Source organism: Leuresthes tenuis, unplaced genomic scaffold (genome assembly GCF_036924035.1).
Source record: "Leuresthes tenuis unplaced genomic scaffold, fLeuTen1.0.hap1 SCAF_15, whole genome shotgun sequence".
Classification (NCBI taxonomy): Eukaryota; Metazoa; Chordata; class Actinopteri; order Atheriniformes; family Atherinopsidae; genus Leuresthes; species Leuresthes tenuis.
In genome coordinates this window covers 29,650,969-29,665,910 of record NW_027325369.1, presented here as the reverse complement: position 1 = coordinate 29,665,910, position 14,942 = coordinate 29,650,969, and the positions used below count along the sequence as shown (strand labels likewise).

Here is a 14,942-nt window from a genome sequence, read left to right as displayed (position 1 = left end):
GACTAATATTTGATCACACAGTCCAAATAATTGCGGTTGATTCATCCTCGCAGAACATTTGTAACCATGTTTAAGATTCAAGCCGAACCATTTACCACAGCAACGGTTCAGTGAACAGAAGCCTCTGGGAATGTTCCAGCTGAGAGATGTATGGTGATAATGGACTGTATGCATTAGCGAGGTTATGGTTTTGTTTTTAGTAAAGTGTTTGTTGACTCTGTGAGAGGCTGTTATGGAGGAAATACTTTAATGTTTCACCTGCATAATGTTTTATATATTCATATGCACGTATCTGCTGATGGTTGATGTGGATACATTAAAAGTTAAATGAAAGCTTTGGGGATATTTTGAAAAATAAGCCATTAATCGGGGCTTTACAGTGAACATTTTGGATACAAATGCACCCTAAAGAAGTTTTCCTTTCTTTTCTCTTTCCCAGAAAGGCTTTCTAAAACATTATTAATGCCATAAAGAAAGGTTTTTTTTTTTTTAGAAACTAAACAAATAGTTTTGTCATCTAAACCAAACCAAACTGGAACCAGAATTGAGAGTATTTTGTCATCTAAGTAATAAGTAGAAGGAAAGCCAACTTTCTGGAACTTGCTGGAACTAATGTAATATGTTGTACACACTGAAAAAGCTTCGACTTAAGTCTTCCACCTTAATCATCTTCAGAGATAACAGCGTTTCCTCTGGTTATTTTCCTTATTATTGTTTTATCTATGCAGAAAGATTAGTCAGTGCTGCAAATACCAAGAATGGATGAAGAACAACATGTACTATTATTGGCTGGATATGCACAGAAATTTACTTAAAGCAAAATGGCCATCCCTGTATCTTTGATTATACTTATCTCTTGACTAGATTTTATCTTTAGATACATTTGTGTGAATAGATTTACCTTTAACCATCACAATATGATTTGTATAGCTACTGTAAATGTGGTTAAACAGTGTTAAACCTGAAGGTTGCTAATTTCAGCGTCTCTTTTGGAGTAAAGACAGACGGCATCACATTATCTGGGTAAATCACAGCATAAGAGGAGAGGGGTAAATGTGATGCTGCAGAGGAATCACTGACTAAGCTTCTCTGAGCAGCATGCATGGGAATAAACTACAATATATATTTATATACTTTACTGTTCTGGAAAACTTAAAAACCTCTGAAAAACACAGAAAAAACCTCCTTCTGGCACAGGAAATTGTCGGGTTTCACTTTTAAACAGATCTCCAGCTCGTGCAGCTCTGTTCATATGTGGTGAATTGATCCCAGGACTGTGGAACCCTTGAATGATATTATGTGCCTATTTACCTGTATTTACCTCAACTTTACTCGAGGTAAACCTCAGCAGCTGGTGCGTCTGTAAATGCGATGATGTGGCTCAGCGCCACCTCTTCCTGTTCTCCGACTGTTCAGCTCTTATCCTGGATAATTCCTTATTTTTATTTTTTTGTTTCTCGTCCGTCAGTTTTCTTTTTATTTCAGATGCAGATGCAGTCTGCACCACAAACGCATCATTTACTCAACAGAATGCAATTTGTTGAGGTTGCTCGTTATTTTTTTTGAGTAATCTTGGTCATGTGCCAGAATATTTGAGAGCAGCATAACACCTGCCATTATACAGTATTCAGGGGTCACTTCGTCTTCAAATACAAAAGGATCCGACAGATTCTGAGGGTTAGAAATGTCTGGTACAGCTGAAGTTGAGGACATAAAACAAAACAACCGGAAAAAACCTTTTAAACATTTCTTGGTTTGACGCCCAATATGAACTTTACGCTTTAGTGAAATATTGTAGATTTTAGATATTGTACATGACATTTTTGATTATTTATTATCAGAGGTTTTACTCAAAAAGACTTGAACATTTACAGTTTCAGGAATAAAAAACAGCAAGATGATAAACAGAGAACAGGAAAGTGGTGACACGAAAACTTTCTCCTCTGGCGAGAGAATAGAGGCGAGATGGAGAAATGTATCTACTATATATGTACATACACACACATATATATCTACGTATATATATGTGTGTGTATGTGTACTGCTGGGAGCTGATTAATAATTTACATGCAGCCAACATGGAACAAAGCAGGCAGGTAAAAGGGGCCGAGGTGTGGTATGACATGGGATCAATTAAACTATCTCAGTTCTAGCTATAAAACCTATTAAAAGATAGTTGAGCAGTTATAAATCTACTGCATACAGTCTAAATATAGTCTTTGGTGTGTTGGGTTTCTTCGCATTCAAAGTGTCATTTGATTCATGGATGATTTTCAACCAATTAGAAGAAAGAGTGCAGGTTAAGAGGATGAGTAACAGGATCTCCACCCATGCATCAGTCCCATCTTACAGCTGTTACTGTGTCTTTACTGTGCTGCGTTTTCTGTTTTGTTGCAGTTTGTTACATTTCCTGTGCTTCTTAGCATGCTGCGATCGGTTCTTCTACTCCTTTAACGCTCTGATAATGTCCATTAGTTCGGCCGGATGCACACTGCAGCATTTGGATGAGAGTTTGTCCCATTTAGGTTGACCTACACTAACAAAAAAACAAGAAGAACCCTGGAGAATAATAATAAAAAAGGAAGATAGTGGATTTCTCTGGGCACTGTTTTATATCTGAGCTGGATTTCAGCATTGTAGGTGATAGGAGAGAAGCAGCAGATGTTAAATGTACCTTTAATATTTGGTATCAGTGCTTACTTTGACCATGTAGGTGTAATGTCCGCATTCAGGCAGCTCAGTCTGACTCTGCTTCCTGTTTGTGTTGCAGAGCTTTGCAGAGAACACGATGAATGAGTTGCTGGGATGGTACGGCTACGACAAGGTGGAGCTGAGAGACTCCGACAACCTGGAGATTGGAGACACCCCCCAACACATCTCTGTCCTCAAAGGTAGGCAATTAAAACAGGCCCTATACCTTTTTTTAAAGCTTGGCTTGCCGCCCTGCTTTGTTGTCCATCAGGCCACCGTGTGCTGCTTAAAAAGTGAATGAAACTGTAAGTCCCACTCAGAATTATTGGCATTTCTGAATTTTCTGTGTTAAATTTTGTAAATCTGCATCATTGAAACAATAAAACCAGTTTTCGGAGTGAGAAGAAATTAAATGAGACAGGTCTGTGAAGGTTGCTGCTGATTGTGGAAAAATCACAATGCAGGACGTCAAAAGAGCTTCAGGCTGACCCGGAGCGATCTGGAGTCTTGGTTTCACCGTATACACAGTACACTTGACCACATAGGAATTTATCTACTAATCCCATTTCCAGAAAAGTTGAGAAGTTTTTCTAAATGCAATAAAAGTTTAAATCTGTACTTTTAATTGGTTTAAACCTTTATTTGAGAGACAAAATGTAATGCCAGCAACACACTTAAATGATGTTTAACCTTGTGTTGCATCAGCCCTTCTTTTCACTGAGGACGCTGTTTGTTTAGGCTGGAGTGTGCAGCCCTCAGCAGCGTGAATGCTCACATTGTAATTAAAGATGAGATCCATTCCTGTCACCGCCTTTTTTCTCTTTTATCCTCTGGGAGGCGCTACAGAGCACTGAAAGCTTGCATCTGCAGGTTAAAGGACGACTTTTGTCCAAGCACCATTGTTGCATTGACATGAGTGACTTGGAGTCACCTTTTTAATCTAAATTTATATTTGAATAACTGCTTTTGTGTTGCTTTTAAATGTTCTGTTTAAATATTTCCTTCATTGATTGATATTATTATTATTGATATTCGTTAATCACGGCCATCAACTCAAACACATGAGACAAACTCATCATAAAAGCTTCTTGGAGGCAAAACTAAGCCATAAAATCCTAGTATTCCAGCTTGAATGCAGTGTCTTTTTTTGATTAATAGAAAGGGGAGCCCACATCTGTCCCGTGGCATGGAAGTGCACAAATATTTTGATAAGTCTCAGCTTTGAGAAGCTTCGTTCACACACTTTGGGAAGAGTCCCTCAGTTTTTTTGAGAGAAGCTGAAGCTGCTCCCTTTGGAATAATCTCTGAAAGTATAAATTGAGAAAATCTTGCACATTACACAGAGCCTCTAGGTTGTTTATTTTTGTGTATTATTGGGAACTGATGCAGCTTTAAACTGATTTAGTTGTAATTGACAAATACCTAAGATGTCAAGCTGTGTTCTCAGGGGCTTTGAACAGAAATGTTCCCAAATCCGCCTTAAAAAAACAGATATCTTCTCCTGCTTGTCTTTTGTAGGGTGAAAAGTATCAAGTGAAATCATACATATATTAGTTTCTTCCATCATTGCGAGTTTTGCAGGGGGTGCAGCTCCTCTGCTGTTCAGTAAACTCTTCATTTTGCTAATTTTTTCCTGTCCAGAAAACTCATTGCCAAAAAACCCAGCTTCAATGGAGAACAGTGAAGGCTCTCCGGATCAAGCCAACAGCTCCCTGTCCTTGCCAGCATCCAGGAACGGAGTCACAGAGCCCTCCACCACACCGTCCACCTCCATGCCCAGCAGCAAGGAGCATGGCAACCTGCCCATCATGGTCCCCATGATCCCCCCGCCACTGATCAAGCCCCCTGCAGGTACAGAGTGTGGATGCCTTTTGGGGAGAGATTAAATAAAGCTGGAGATTAATTGAAAAGTAGTTTAAGCTTATACTTCTCGAGACACTTAGACAAACAACAAAAAAGTCTCAACACGTGGACACATCTCCTCAGAGCCTGCAGGTAAAGTTTTATGTAAGATGAAGGTCATTTTCAGCCCATCAGTGACAGCTGATTTATTCACACAGATGCCGAACTGCAAACACACGCAGGATCATTTTTCCATTTAGAAAAAGCAAATGTCCCAGCAACTCTTCTCCAAACAGATTACATTCCACTGATTTTGCACTGCATCACTTGGCAAGAAAACTAAATGTGTATGCAGTGTTAAAGGTTTGCCTCCGTATCAGGCAGCTAATGAGCTAGCTACCTGCTGTACACCTTGTTTTCCTCCACCTGCCCAAGTGTCAATATTACCCCGTCAACTCTCGGTGGAAATGTCCACGCTCCCTGGCCAGACAGCGGGTTTCATTATCCCCTGCGTCTGCTATGGACAGGAGGCTGGTACGCCCCGGTGGAGGAAGCAAGCCACCTTGGCATCGCCCAAGAAGAGTCCCCGCTGGCCCTGCCGAGGCGGGGAAACAGATGGTGCAGTCGCACTTAAAGCTCAGCATCAACTAACCACCCGACCAACACCGCCTTCAACCCTCCCCCCTCCCCTCTACACTCCACAAATACACTGAATTATTCATGTGCCCCCACAAAAATCCGACAAAGGACCTTATGAGGTGCAGGTACGGCTGATGACGGTGGCATTTAGTATGAAGGCTGCATAATTACAGGCACATTTTCCCCGCCTAATGCAGATGTAAGTGTTTGGAGATGTGCTCTTTAGGTGCTCCCGCCATGTGGGAACTCCACCTCAAGATTTCTCTTTGTAAGAAAATGTTGAGATATTGTGAAAGGTGTGTTTTCATGTTGGCCTTCAGCCTTGTTCACTGCGCTGTGGTGCATCGATTCTTTCATACTAAGAATTAAGCCATCTCTTGTTTTTTTTCTTATCACTGCAGTGAATATAGAGTCACTATAAGAATGAGACAGAGCAGACAGAAAAGACAGATATAAAATATGAAGCTCGTTGAATCTCCTGTGCTGTCTTTAGGACCCAAGAGAGTTCTTCCCTTAATTGTGAGTTAGTCTTTGCTTAAAATCCGATGGCCCTGTAGATCCATTAAGCTGAAAAGAGGTGAAAAACCCAGCCGGCAGTGATAAAGAGGTGAACAGAGGTGAAAAACTAATGGGCCTGCGCCTCTCCTCCCCCCCTCATACCCGCGCACAGTCACAATGTGATAATTGGGAGATACTAGAGGGAATCTCAGAGGATCCCTCTCATTTCGCCTGCGACTGCACTAAAAGCCCGCAGCTCATCATCAGTTTACCACAGAAGAGGCATTTCACCGTCACCAAGGGGCTGTTAGAATAATTTGTTGCCCAGAATGACCACATAGCCAAACTGCCTACGCTTAATTTGTAACTGTCAAAACAAGGAGTTAAAATTATAGAATAAGTGGAAATCAGCAGCAGATTTACTCACAAATGTGTACATCCCAACCATTAATCTAAAGAGGCAGATGATATCTGTATAAACCGTTCTTTACTTGTCCTGGAAACTTTTTCCTGGACTTTGTCTTATGGTCCTCCCACACAGGTCATAAATTATGACAAAGCTGCTTCAACAGAAGTGTGAGTCTGTGTTATCTGGACTGGAAAAATGCTACATATGCAATGCTGTGTATGCTTAGTCCACTTTTAGTGCCAGATCCCTGAAGCCAAATAGGATTTCTGCAGCAACAAGGTGATTCCCAAAGAGCTATCAGCTGAAAACTTGGCATATCTCAGCATGGTCTGCAGTGTGTCCTTAAAACATTTGAGGAAACTGGACAAGTGGAGGACAAAAGAAGAAGTGTCAGGCCTAAAAAAGTATCTACAGCAGATGAACAGGATCTGAAAGTGATGTCCTTAAGAAAGAGGAAAAAATCCAGCAAAGACCTGACAGGACCTGAGAGATGCATCTGGACCTTCAGCTGATCCATCTACTGTTGGCCCAAGCCTCATCAGAAATGGTCTCCATGGAAGGGTGGCTGTCAAGAAGCCATTCTTAAGGAAGGGAAACAGGGAGAAAAGGCTGAGCTGTGCCAAATGACACAAGAAGTGGACTGAAAATCAGTGGCAACAGGTCTTATGGAGGGATGAATCCTCCCCAGAAAAAAAATAACATTAAACACTACTTTATAAATCCAGCAGGTATTTCAGGAGGGCATCTGGTTCCTGTGTACAGCAGGTTTTGTGTGTTTTGCTGAGGGGACAGGGCAGAACAAAAGGATATTTTAATGGGATTTGTTAATACAGGGTCAGTTTTTTAATACAGAAAATGGTGTTTTCCTAACCTAAACCATCTTGATTTTAATGCATAACTTTAACCAAGTAGTTTGTAATGTGTATAACAGCAATGAAACAGTGAGTGACACAATGAAGTATCGACTCCAGTCACCTGAAGGCACCGATGGTCAGAACAGAACTTGATCCTGACCATCTTTTTCCATTTAAATGTGATGAGTCATATGTGAAAATACTGTGACACTGTGTCACTCTATAAAGATATTTGTGTGTCACAGCATGAAAAAACCAAATCAGTAGATTACATTTTTATGACTACTGTAAGACTGGGTTGAACCAAGCGGGTTTAGGTTGTGTTTAAGAACATTTATGTTTGCACATATTTTAAAAAAAATAGCTGCACCTATTTCCCTTTTTCCTTCAAATATACAATATAAATGAGGAGTGGTTCGAGACTTTTGCACAGTACTGTGTGCATTGAGAAATGTGCCAATTTATACACTCATAAAAGTTAAAAGACTACAATAGTAATACAATACTTTAATGTAATAGTGAATCCTATTAGTCTAATCTTGTATTTAATTTGAATATTTGTGACTGATTGTCCCATTGGCTGTTTGGTAAATTTGTTTATGTATTTATCTTCCTCTGGTTCTTTCTCTTCATGGTTTTCAATCTTTTTCCTTCTTCTCTCAGCCCTAAAAGTGCCCTTATCATGAATAGTTTTGGAATAAAAACACAGCTAAAGTGGGATTTCACATACGTTTTGGTGTATGAGGTTTTGGTCACAGCGAAAAGTGTTCGAGTGTCCTTGAACTTGTTTCAAGAGTTTTTAACAAAGTTCTGTGAAACAAACCCAACTTAACAAATATATTTGTTGGCACAAACTATGAGTACAATTTAAACGGGCGTCTATTTTTTCTGTCACAGACCCCTGTTATTTTGAGTATTATTTCCATTGCAAGCTCTTTAATAACCACAGAACTCATCCACAAATAGGCATTTTCCTGTGTTCCAGCCTTATTCAGCTCAGCTACATTTACAGTACCAATGGCAAAGCTTCACTGTGAACCCCGCAGTGGTTTTGTGGTTGGAATCATGAAAGGTTTACCCAACCCAGCAGCTGGATTAATCGGTGGAATGAATGGTTTTTGGTTGTTTTTTTTTTCTAGGTGTTAGTTGCTCAAGGTTTAATCTCTTTTATGGAAGTAGTTTCAGAACCATTTGAGGCTCTTTGGCCTGAATATGCTGGATAAAGTTTAATGTCAACAGTCCGACTTCCTGCCTTTCAATATTGTGTGTTTTTCTCTCTAGATGAAGATGCGTCAAATGTGCAGATCATGTGTGCCTGGTGCCAGAAGGTTGGGGTCAAACGCTATTCTCTGAGCATGGGAAGTGAGATGAAGAGCTTCTGCAGTGAAAAATGCTTTGCTGCCTGCCGCAGAGCCTATTTTAAGAGAAACAAGGTAAAACATTTTCCTCTTCGCCCACTGGACATTGTGTTATGGCATATTTTAGAAACTTTGCAGGTAGACTGAGCCACAAATCTACTTGCAATCATATCTTATATCTTTGGAAATTGCACTGACACATCCAAAATTCACAATACAAGCATGAATTTTTGCATTGTATTACACTTATCATGAAGTGAGTGGTTGTTGAGAACTGAATGAACCGATTACATAGTGTTCATCAGCTGTAGAGGATCATTCACATATCTGTGTAAAAGTTGTCAGCTTGAGGATGCTGGTGATAAAAATAGCATAATATGAGGACAGAAAATGGACAAGCAGTTTACTTTGCCCTCTCCAAAGTTCACCCCCCCCCCCCCGTTTTTCTTTCAGCCTGGTCTTGCAGAAATTGGAGCGAGCTCAAGTCATAGCCTCAACCTCTTAAAATAGATTGAAAGTAAACTTCACAAACCAAGCCAAATTGTGACTGACAACCAGAGAAAGTAACTAAAATAAAGAAGTAAAATAAAAACGCAAAATGATCAAACCAGGGTCTTTTATTTAAAGTCACAAGAATAGAATGGTTCATCCCTACATCCCCTCTATTACACTCTTTTTACTTAAAATAAGCAATTTTTTCCTTAATTATCAATGAATATATTTATCTTCTGACCAATTTACAATGTTGCCATCGCCCAGTTTCGTTAGTGGTAACAACTTTTGTAAGTGGCGGCTTTTTGATCAGCTCTATTGATGATTAATAGGTATTGAAATCACTGAAAATGAGAACTTGACACACTTAATCATATGTTTGATATGGCTAATAAACTTAGGGCATTGACAGCAAGTTTAGCTCCTCTACCACCTTAACACAGTCATTAAGACGTCACATTACCGTCATTGTAATTTAGCTGTCTCATTTCATTAAATAATAATAATATTGGTAGTAAGAAAGTAAAATACACAAGATAATCTTGTTGTGAATGACTAACATATGACATATGACTTTATCTAACAATAGTTAAAGACTTAACACCCCAACTGACTGAAATGTTAGCAATCTGCAATGGCTATCTAAGTAAATACAGTATTTTTCAAGTGTGTGAAGTACTAGGCTAGCTAAGTTGATGGTTAGCCTACTGGATAGCATGGTTTTCTAGCTAACATGCTAATGCTATCTACATACCAAATTCGAGCTAATCTGCTGTCATTTATTAGTTTTACTACCAAACAAATAAAGGCAATCAACTTCACAAATTCTTCCTCAACTTGATGCATAAGATGTAACTCATCACTGTTTTTAATGGGCTCTCATTATCTCCCATTTACTGTGGTTAAACAATCTCCTTTCTCTTTTGTACCAAAGCTGGGATATATAAGGAATTGTGCCGTGAGTATAACATGTTTTACTCTCCTGCTTGTCTGTCCTGAAGTCAGTTATTCATCCAAGCATAATCACTTTTCAAGCACTACACTGAAGCAGAAGGCAGATATGGATGCACTTAGTCTGTTCATTTCAGTTGGTGATATCCAGTTTCTGTTTTTTTTCTGGCACTTTTTTCCCCAAAGCATGTAAAATCAAGCGTAATGTTGCGCCTACTGTACTGTTTTTCATGGTATGTTTTTAATTTCCTACCTCAACATTTGACTCATTTACTTTTACAGGGATTTAGTAGTTTTAGTTGTGCTAAAAACTGAAAGGACGATAGGTGATCTGGTAGGTTCTGGTGATGTCAAGGAGCCTTTGACTTGGGTGAAACTTAGTAGAACTTGTGAGAGTTTGAGGAACCACAGAGCCTCATGTCAGATAAAAATGCAGCTTTTTTTTAACAGGTTTTATTTTGATCTCTGTGCTCCAGAGGAGGTCAAAGCAAATCTTTGCCATTTGACTTTTGACAAAGGTGACAAGCTAGCTCCATATCAGTCAGGGAGGCTGTAAGGGAGCATTACATCAAATAAGAACCTCATGTGGAGTAGCTTCCTGCTATGAATCCAGGGGTTTTGTCTTGAATTTAACAAAAAAAACATATTAGTTTATTAAACTTTGTGCATAAAAGTAGGACTGTTACAATATATAATACCCTACAATAGCAAGAATAGTCACTTGTGCTGTATATTTTCTTTATTTTCAGTTCAGATATGACATCTGTTTTAAGCCTAATTAGCTCTGCAATCTGCTCTGTTCCTTTGAAAGACATTTTTGTACATATTGGAATTTAAATACATTTTGATGTGTGGTGGATAAAAAATGCACAGAAGCAGCAATATCGTTTCCATTTTCAATACTCTCCCTGCTCTCCTGATTAGCCCGTCTTGGATTTGACAGAAAATTCAAAGCATGTTTTGTCAGTGCGATGACAGCTCCCCGTGCAAGGAACAGTTGCAGAAATGTTCAAACTTTCATATTCAAAATGATGGGAAAATAATATAGTTTGTGACGAGAAGCACACACACAAAAAAAGATAGACTCGATATATTTAGCTCTGTTCAAGTTTTTCAAGACTTATAAATAAGTAAAATGAAATACTGTACAAAATCAGACATTAGATTGATCTTGATTTCACACATTGGGAATTTTATTATTATATGGCAGATCCTGCCTGTCATCTTTGTCTATTTCCATTCAGCCCAGTTTTGCAAAATAAAAAAAATACAATTACTGCTTAGAATTTGTGACATCCAGCTCATATTTTCAAATGTATTCATTTTTTACTCATCTTCCAGATAGGGCAGAACTGTATCATTGTTAATGCCTACACCAAACAACGTCTAAGAGTTAAAGTTACCAGACAGTGAGGACAAAGAAAATACATATGTTACATCCATACAACACACTGTCAGGATGGTCTGGAAGCCACGCCCCTCTACAAATGCTAAGTTTGTTTTGATTGGTCGGTTTAACTGGCCTGAACATGCTCCACCCCTAATTCTAATTTCTTTGAGTCCTCAGCATTTTTTGATTGTTTCCCATGAAATGACACATTTTGAAATACTATTCAGACTACAAACTAAACTACTTTCTTTGTCACTGATGGGCCAAATACTAACATGTAGCTTCTGTACACTTCAACATATCTAAACAAACAAAAAATAAATTAAATTTCTATTTCACTGGGACTTTAATCTATCATGACCAAAGGCTTTGTTTTGGAAAGAAAAAGTCTGAGTTTAACTACCAAATTCAATTCAATTCAGTTTTATTTATATAGAACCACATTACAACAAATGTCATCTCAAGGCACTTATTTTATAATATAGTCCAGTTCAAGCCAATTGGACTTCAATTCACTGGTGAAGACACAAAAATGCTGGATCAGATGGGAAAGGTAGTTGACCACCACACATGCCAGCCTCCAAACTGGGTCTCTTTGGCCTTTTTAAACTGGAAACAACTCCAGTTGTTTCACAAAAAGCTACAGAACTATTAGAGGTGTTGCAATATATCTGCATTGACCTGTATTATATTAAAAGAATGAAATATCGTTATTGTGCTGATTGATAATAATGTGATTCGATCTCAGCTGATAGAATTAAAACATGCTGATTGTTTTTCCTATTTTGAGGGATAAAGAAAAGACAAAGAAAAGGGAAACATTTTAATCAAACAAAGAAAAATTAGACTGATTAGAAATTCAAATTTTCATTGATAATTTTATCACGCTTTTGCCACAGAATTGATGCAGTAAATCACTGCATACATGAAGAAATAGAAAGTTATGTCCAGTCAATTAAATTACATCACAGGACGTAATATAAGTGTTAAGAAACTGATGCTATTATAACATGTGTTAATAATAATATAAAGTTTGACATTGCATGTTAAAGTTGAATAATTTGAGTTGCAAACATAGAAGCCTATTATATACAAATACAGTCTAAAAATGTCATCAGCACATCAAACACAGTTTATAGAAACACTATCATTTACATGTAAGACATGTTGGATGTTTCTTTCATTCATCAGTAGAATAAACATGTTCAACCATCACAAACACGGAAAAGGCCACCTCTGCCACGGCGGCTCAGATTCTATATTTTGTCTGGCTCTCGCACATCTCGCAGGCCATTTGTGTAAACGATACCCACATGTTTCTTTTCTCATGCGCCCACAAGGTTGGACACAACAACACAGCCTGCAGGCTTTTTCCTTTTTTCTTTTCCAGCTGAAAATAAGTATCCCGTGTCTGCGTGTGCTTCGGATAGAGGAGAGCAGACGTGGGGAGGGGAGGGTACGAAGGGGGTGGGCACCGGCTCTGGCATTATGTTGCATGAAATATCCTCAGCTGCCTCAATCGTGTAACCCAACCCCCTCCTTTAGGTAGCTGCTACTTTCTCACATCTCTGCATAACTCCACATTATGTGGAGCTTGTTTGTGTGTGTGGCGGATGATGATTGATAGTTTAACTCCAGCTAATCACTTATGTTTCTGTTTGCTGTGCGCCTTAAGCATCTGGATTAGTTCGTATGGAAAGTGCTGCTTCCTCACCGACTGCTGCTCTCAATTATTCTGTTTGTCACCTCACTTCTTTTTTTTTAACCCTTTTTGACCGTCCACTGTTGATTCACAAGCACAGCTTGGTTCTTTTGTAAAGAAGAGTAACTTGGCACCGATTCGAGTGGGAAAACCCAAAATGAGGGGAAGGCTCATTGAGAACTTCCAGCTCCGATCTCTGGTTATTTGGAGTTATTTAAATTTAGATTTGGGGTGGAATATAACTTTCAGCTGTAGGTAGAAAGCTGCTGAACTGTCACACTTGTGCACACGTCTGCATGGTTTTCCCATTTATCTAACACCCACACACACCAACAAACAAGTGTGTGCTCATTGGACTCAACGCCAAGATTAGGTTAGGCAATTAGCTGTGATGAATTATCCTCTGTGAGTGTGAAGCATGGAAACGGAAGGATGTAGGTTCGCTGCGCCTTCCCAGCTTCATGTTTCCCACGTGAAAAACATACAGTCAACATATCATTTAATGTTGGTTTTTAGATCCTGCACGGAGCAGTTTGTAGCAAATGCATTACCACAACCCAACTGTGATTAAATATTGTTTTTTAGTGCTGAAACAGATCCAACTATCTGCTTATCTCAACAGCTGTGTTTGAGTTCTGCAGTTTTTATGACACTGACTTGCTGGATGTAGATCAAATATAATATAAGTAAACACTGGCTTAACATGTGTTATCTCAATGGTCTTTTTCTTTGAAAATAGACCATGTCAGAGCAGCATGTAGCAGGTAGTGAGGAGATTACAGTCTGAGTATCACATGTTTATAGCATTTTCCAAGTCTAGATAAAAAAGAAAATTGTGTTTTCAGACTATTTTCCTCTATTTTATTTTCTCTAAAAGCTAAAAATCAGAATTTCAAAGGAAGGAATTATCCAACGAGCAGGCTGCTTTTCAGATGAATTATATTTAAATGATGCATGTGGCCACCATGCTGTCAAGTCTTGGTCTATCTACATTCAAATTTAGATTTAGGCCCAATTTGTATGTTTTATGTATTCTAAGTGCATAATAAATTTCCATCTATTAGAATTTAAGAGTTTTCACATGAAATGTACCATTAAAGTTGTCAAAAACAGTCAAATGTGACTTAACTGCAGAGATATTACAAAAATGAACCAATTAAACCAAGGCACTAGTAATCAGGTTTATGTTATGTATTTGTGCAAATCACAGACATTTTAAGTAATTTAATCTGGCTTCTTTCGTACTTAAGATGTTTCAACTGATTAGATTTAACAACCAATGACAACTAATAGATTTATTCTAATTCTGAGCAATCTGAATAAAAAGTTATGACTATGATAGTTGATTTTTAATCAACGGCATCTTGGGACACTTTGCACACTTTTCAGGGGACATGTGAACATACTGAAACAGCTAAATCTCACCAGAAAATGTGTAAGACGTTCTTATTTTTGTCCACTTGTCTGATATGAAGTAGCGCCACAATCCATGGTTGCAAATTGTGAAACAGTTATGAATACCTGCTATAACCATGTTTGTTACTGTCTAACCACGTGTTGCAATTCTATCCAGAAACCTGTAGTTTAAATGGTAAAAATGAACATATGTCAGGTTGGAGGGCAGCAGAAAAGTAAGAAATTACAAGTGGAAGGGAAGAAGAAAAGCACAATGACTGTTTAAAACACTGTGCCGGTGCGATCTATTGGATGAAGGTGTCAGAAAGCTCTGACGATTAGCAGCTCCTTCCTCTGTATAAGCTTTTGAGACCAAGTAAACAATGGCGGGACACGGAAAGTGGCTGTCATCATGATACCAGAAACGTGTGGAGTTGATGTCTTCACTTGCTGAGAAGTCAAAACTTTAACTGTATCTTTGTGGAAGTGTTTCTTCCCAATTAGGGAAGAGATGTCGCTTTTTAGCTTTAGTTTGGTTGTAACTGATCTGTACAAATGCCTAAAACTGAAATCTTCTGGCAAATATTCAGCAAGTTAGCCTTTAGATTTAAAAAACAATTGATAAAGATATTAATGTTTTTAATGCTGTCAAACAAAGCAACAGAGAAATCTGAGAATCGGAGCGTGGAAAAGTAAAGAAATTTCAGATTAAAGGAGCCCT

General features: G+C 38.5%; 1 protein-coding gene across 2 annotated transcripts in view; it reads left to right on the top strand.

Moving 5' to 3' along the window:
• The window catches only part of sobpa (sine oculis binding protein homolog (Drosophila) a), a 51,902-nt gene that overhangs the window by 13,391 nt on the left and 23,569 nt on the right, over positions 1-14,942 (top strand). For both annotated transcript variants that reach the window (XM_072365916.1, XM_072365915.1), the window contains exons 2-4: positions 2,771-2,891; positions 4,333-4,542; positions 8,215-8,366. In XM_072365916.1, coding sequence (XP_072222017.1) covers positions 2,771-2,891; positions 4,333-4,542; positions 8,215-8,366 — 483 coding nt within the window. The remainder of the gene's footprint in view (positions 1-2,770; positions 2,892-4,332; positions 4,543-8,214; positions 8,367-14,942) is intronic.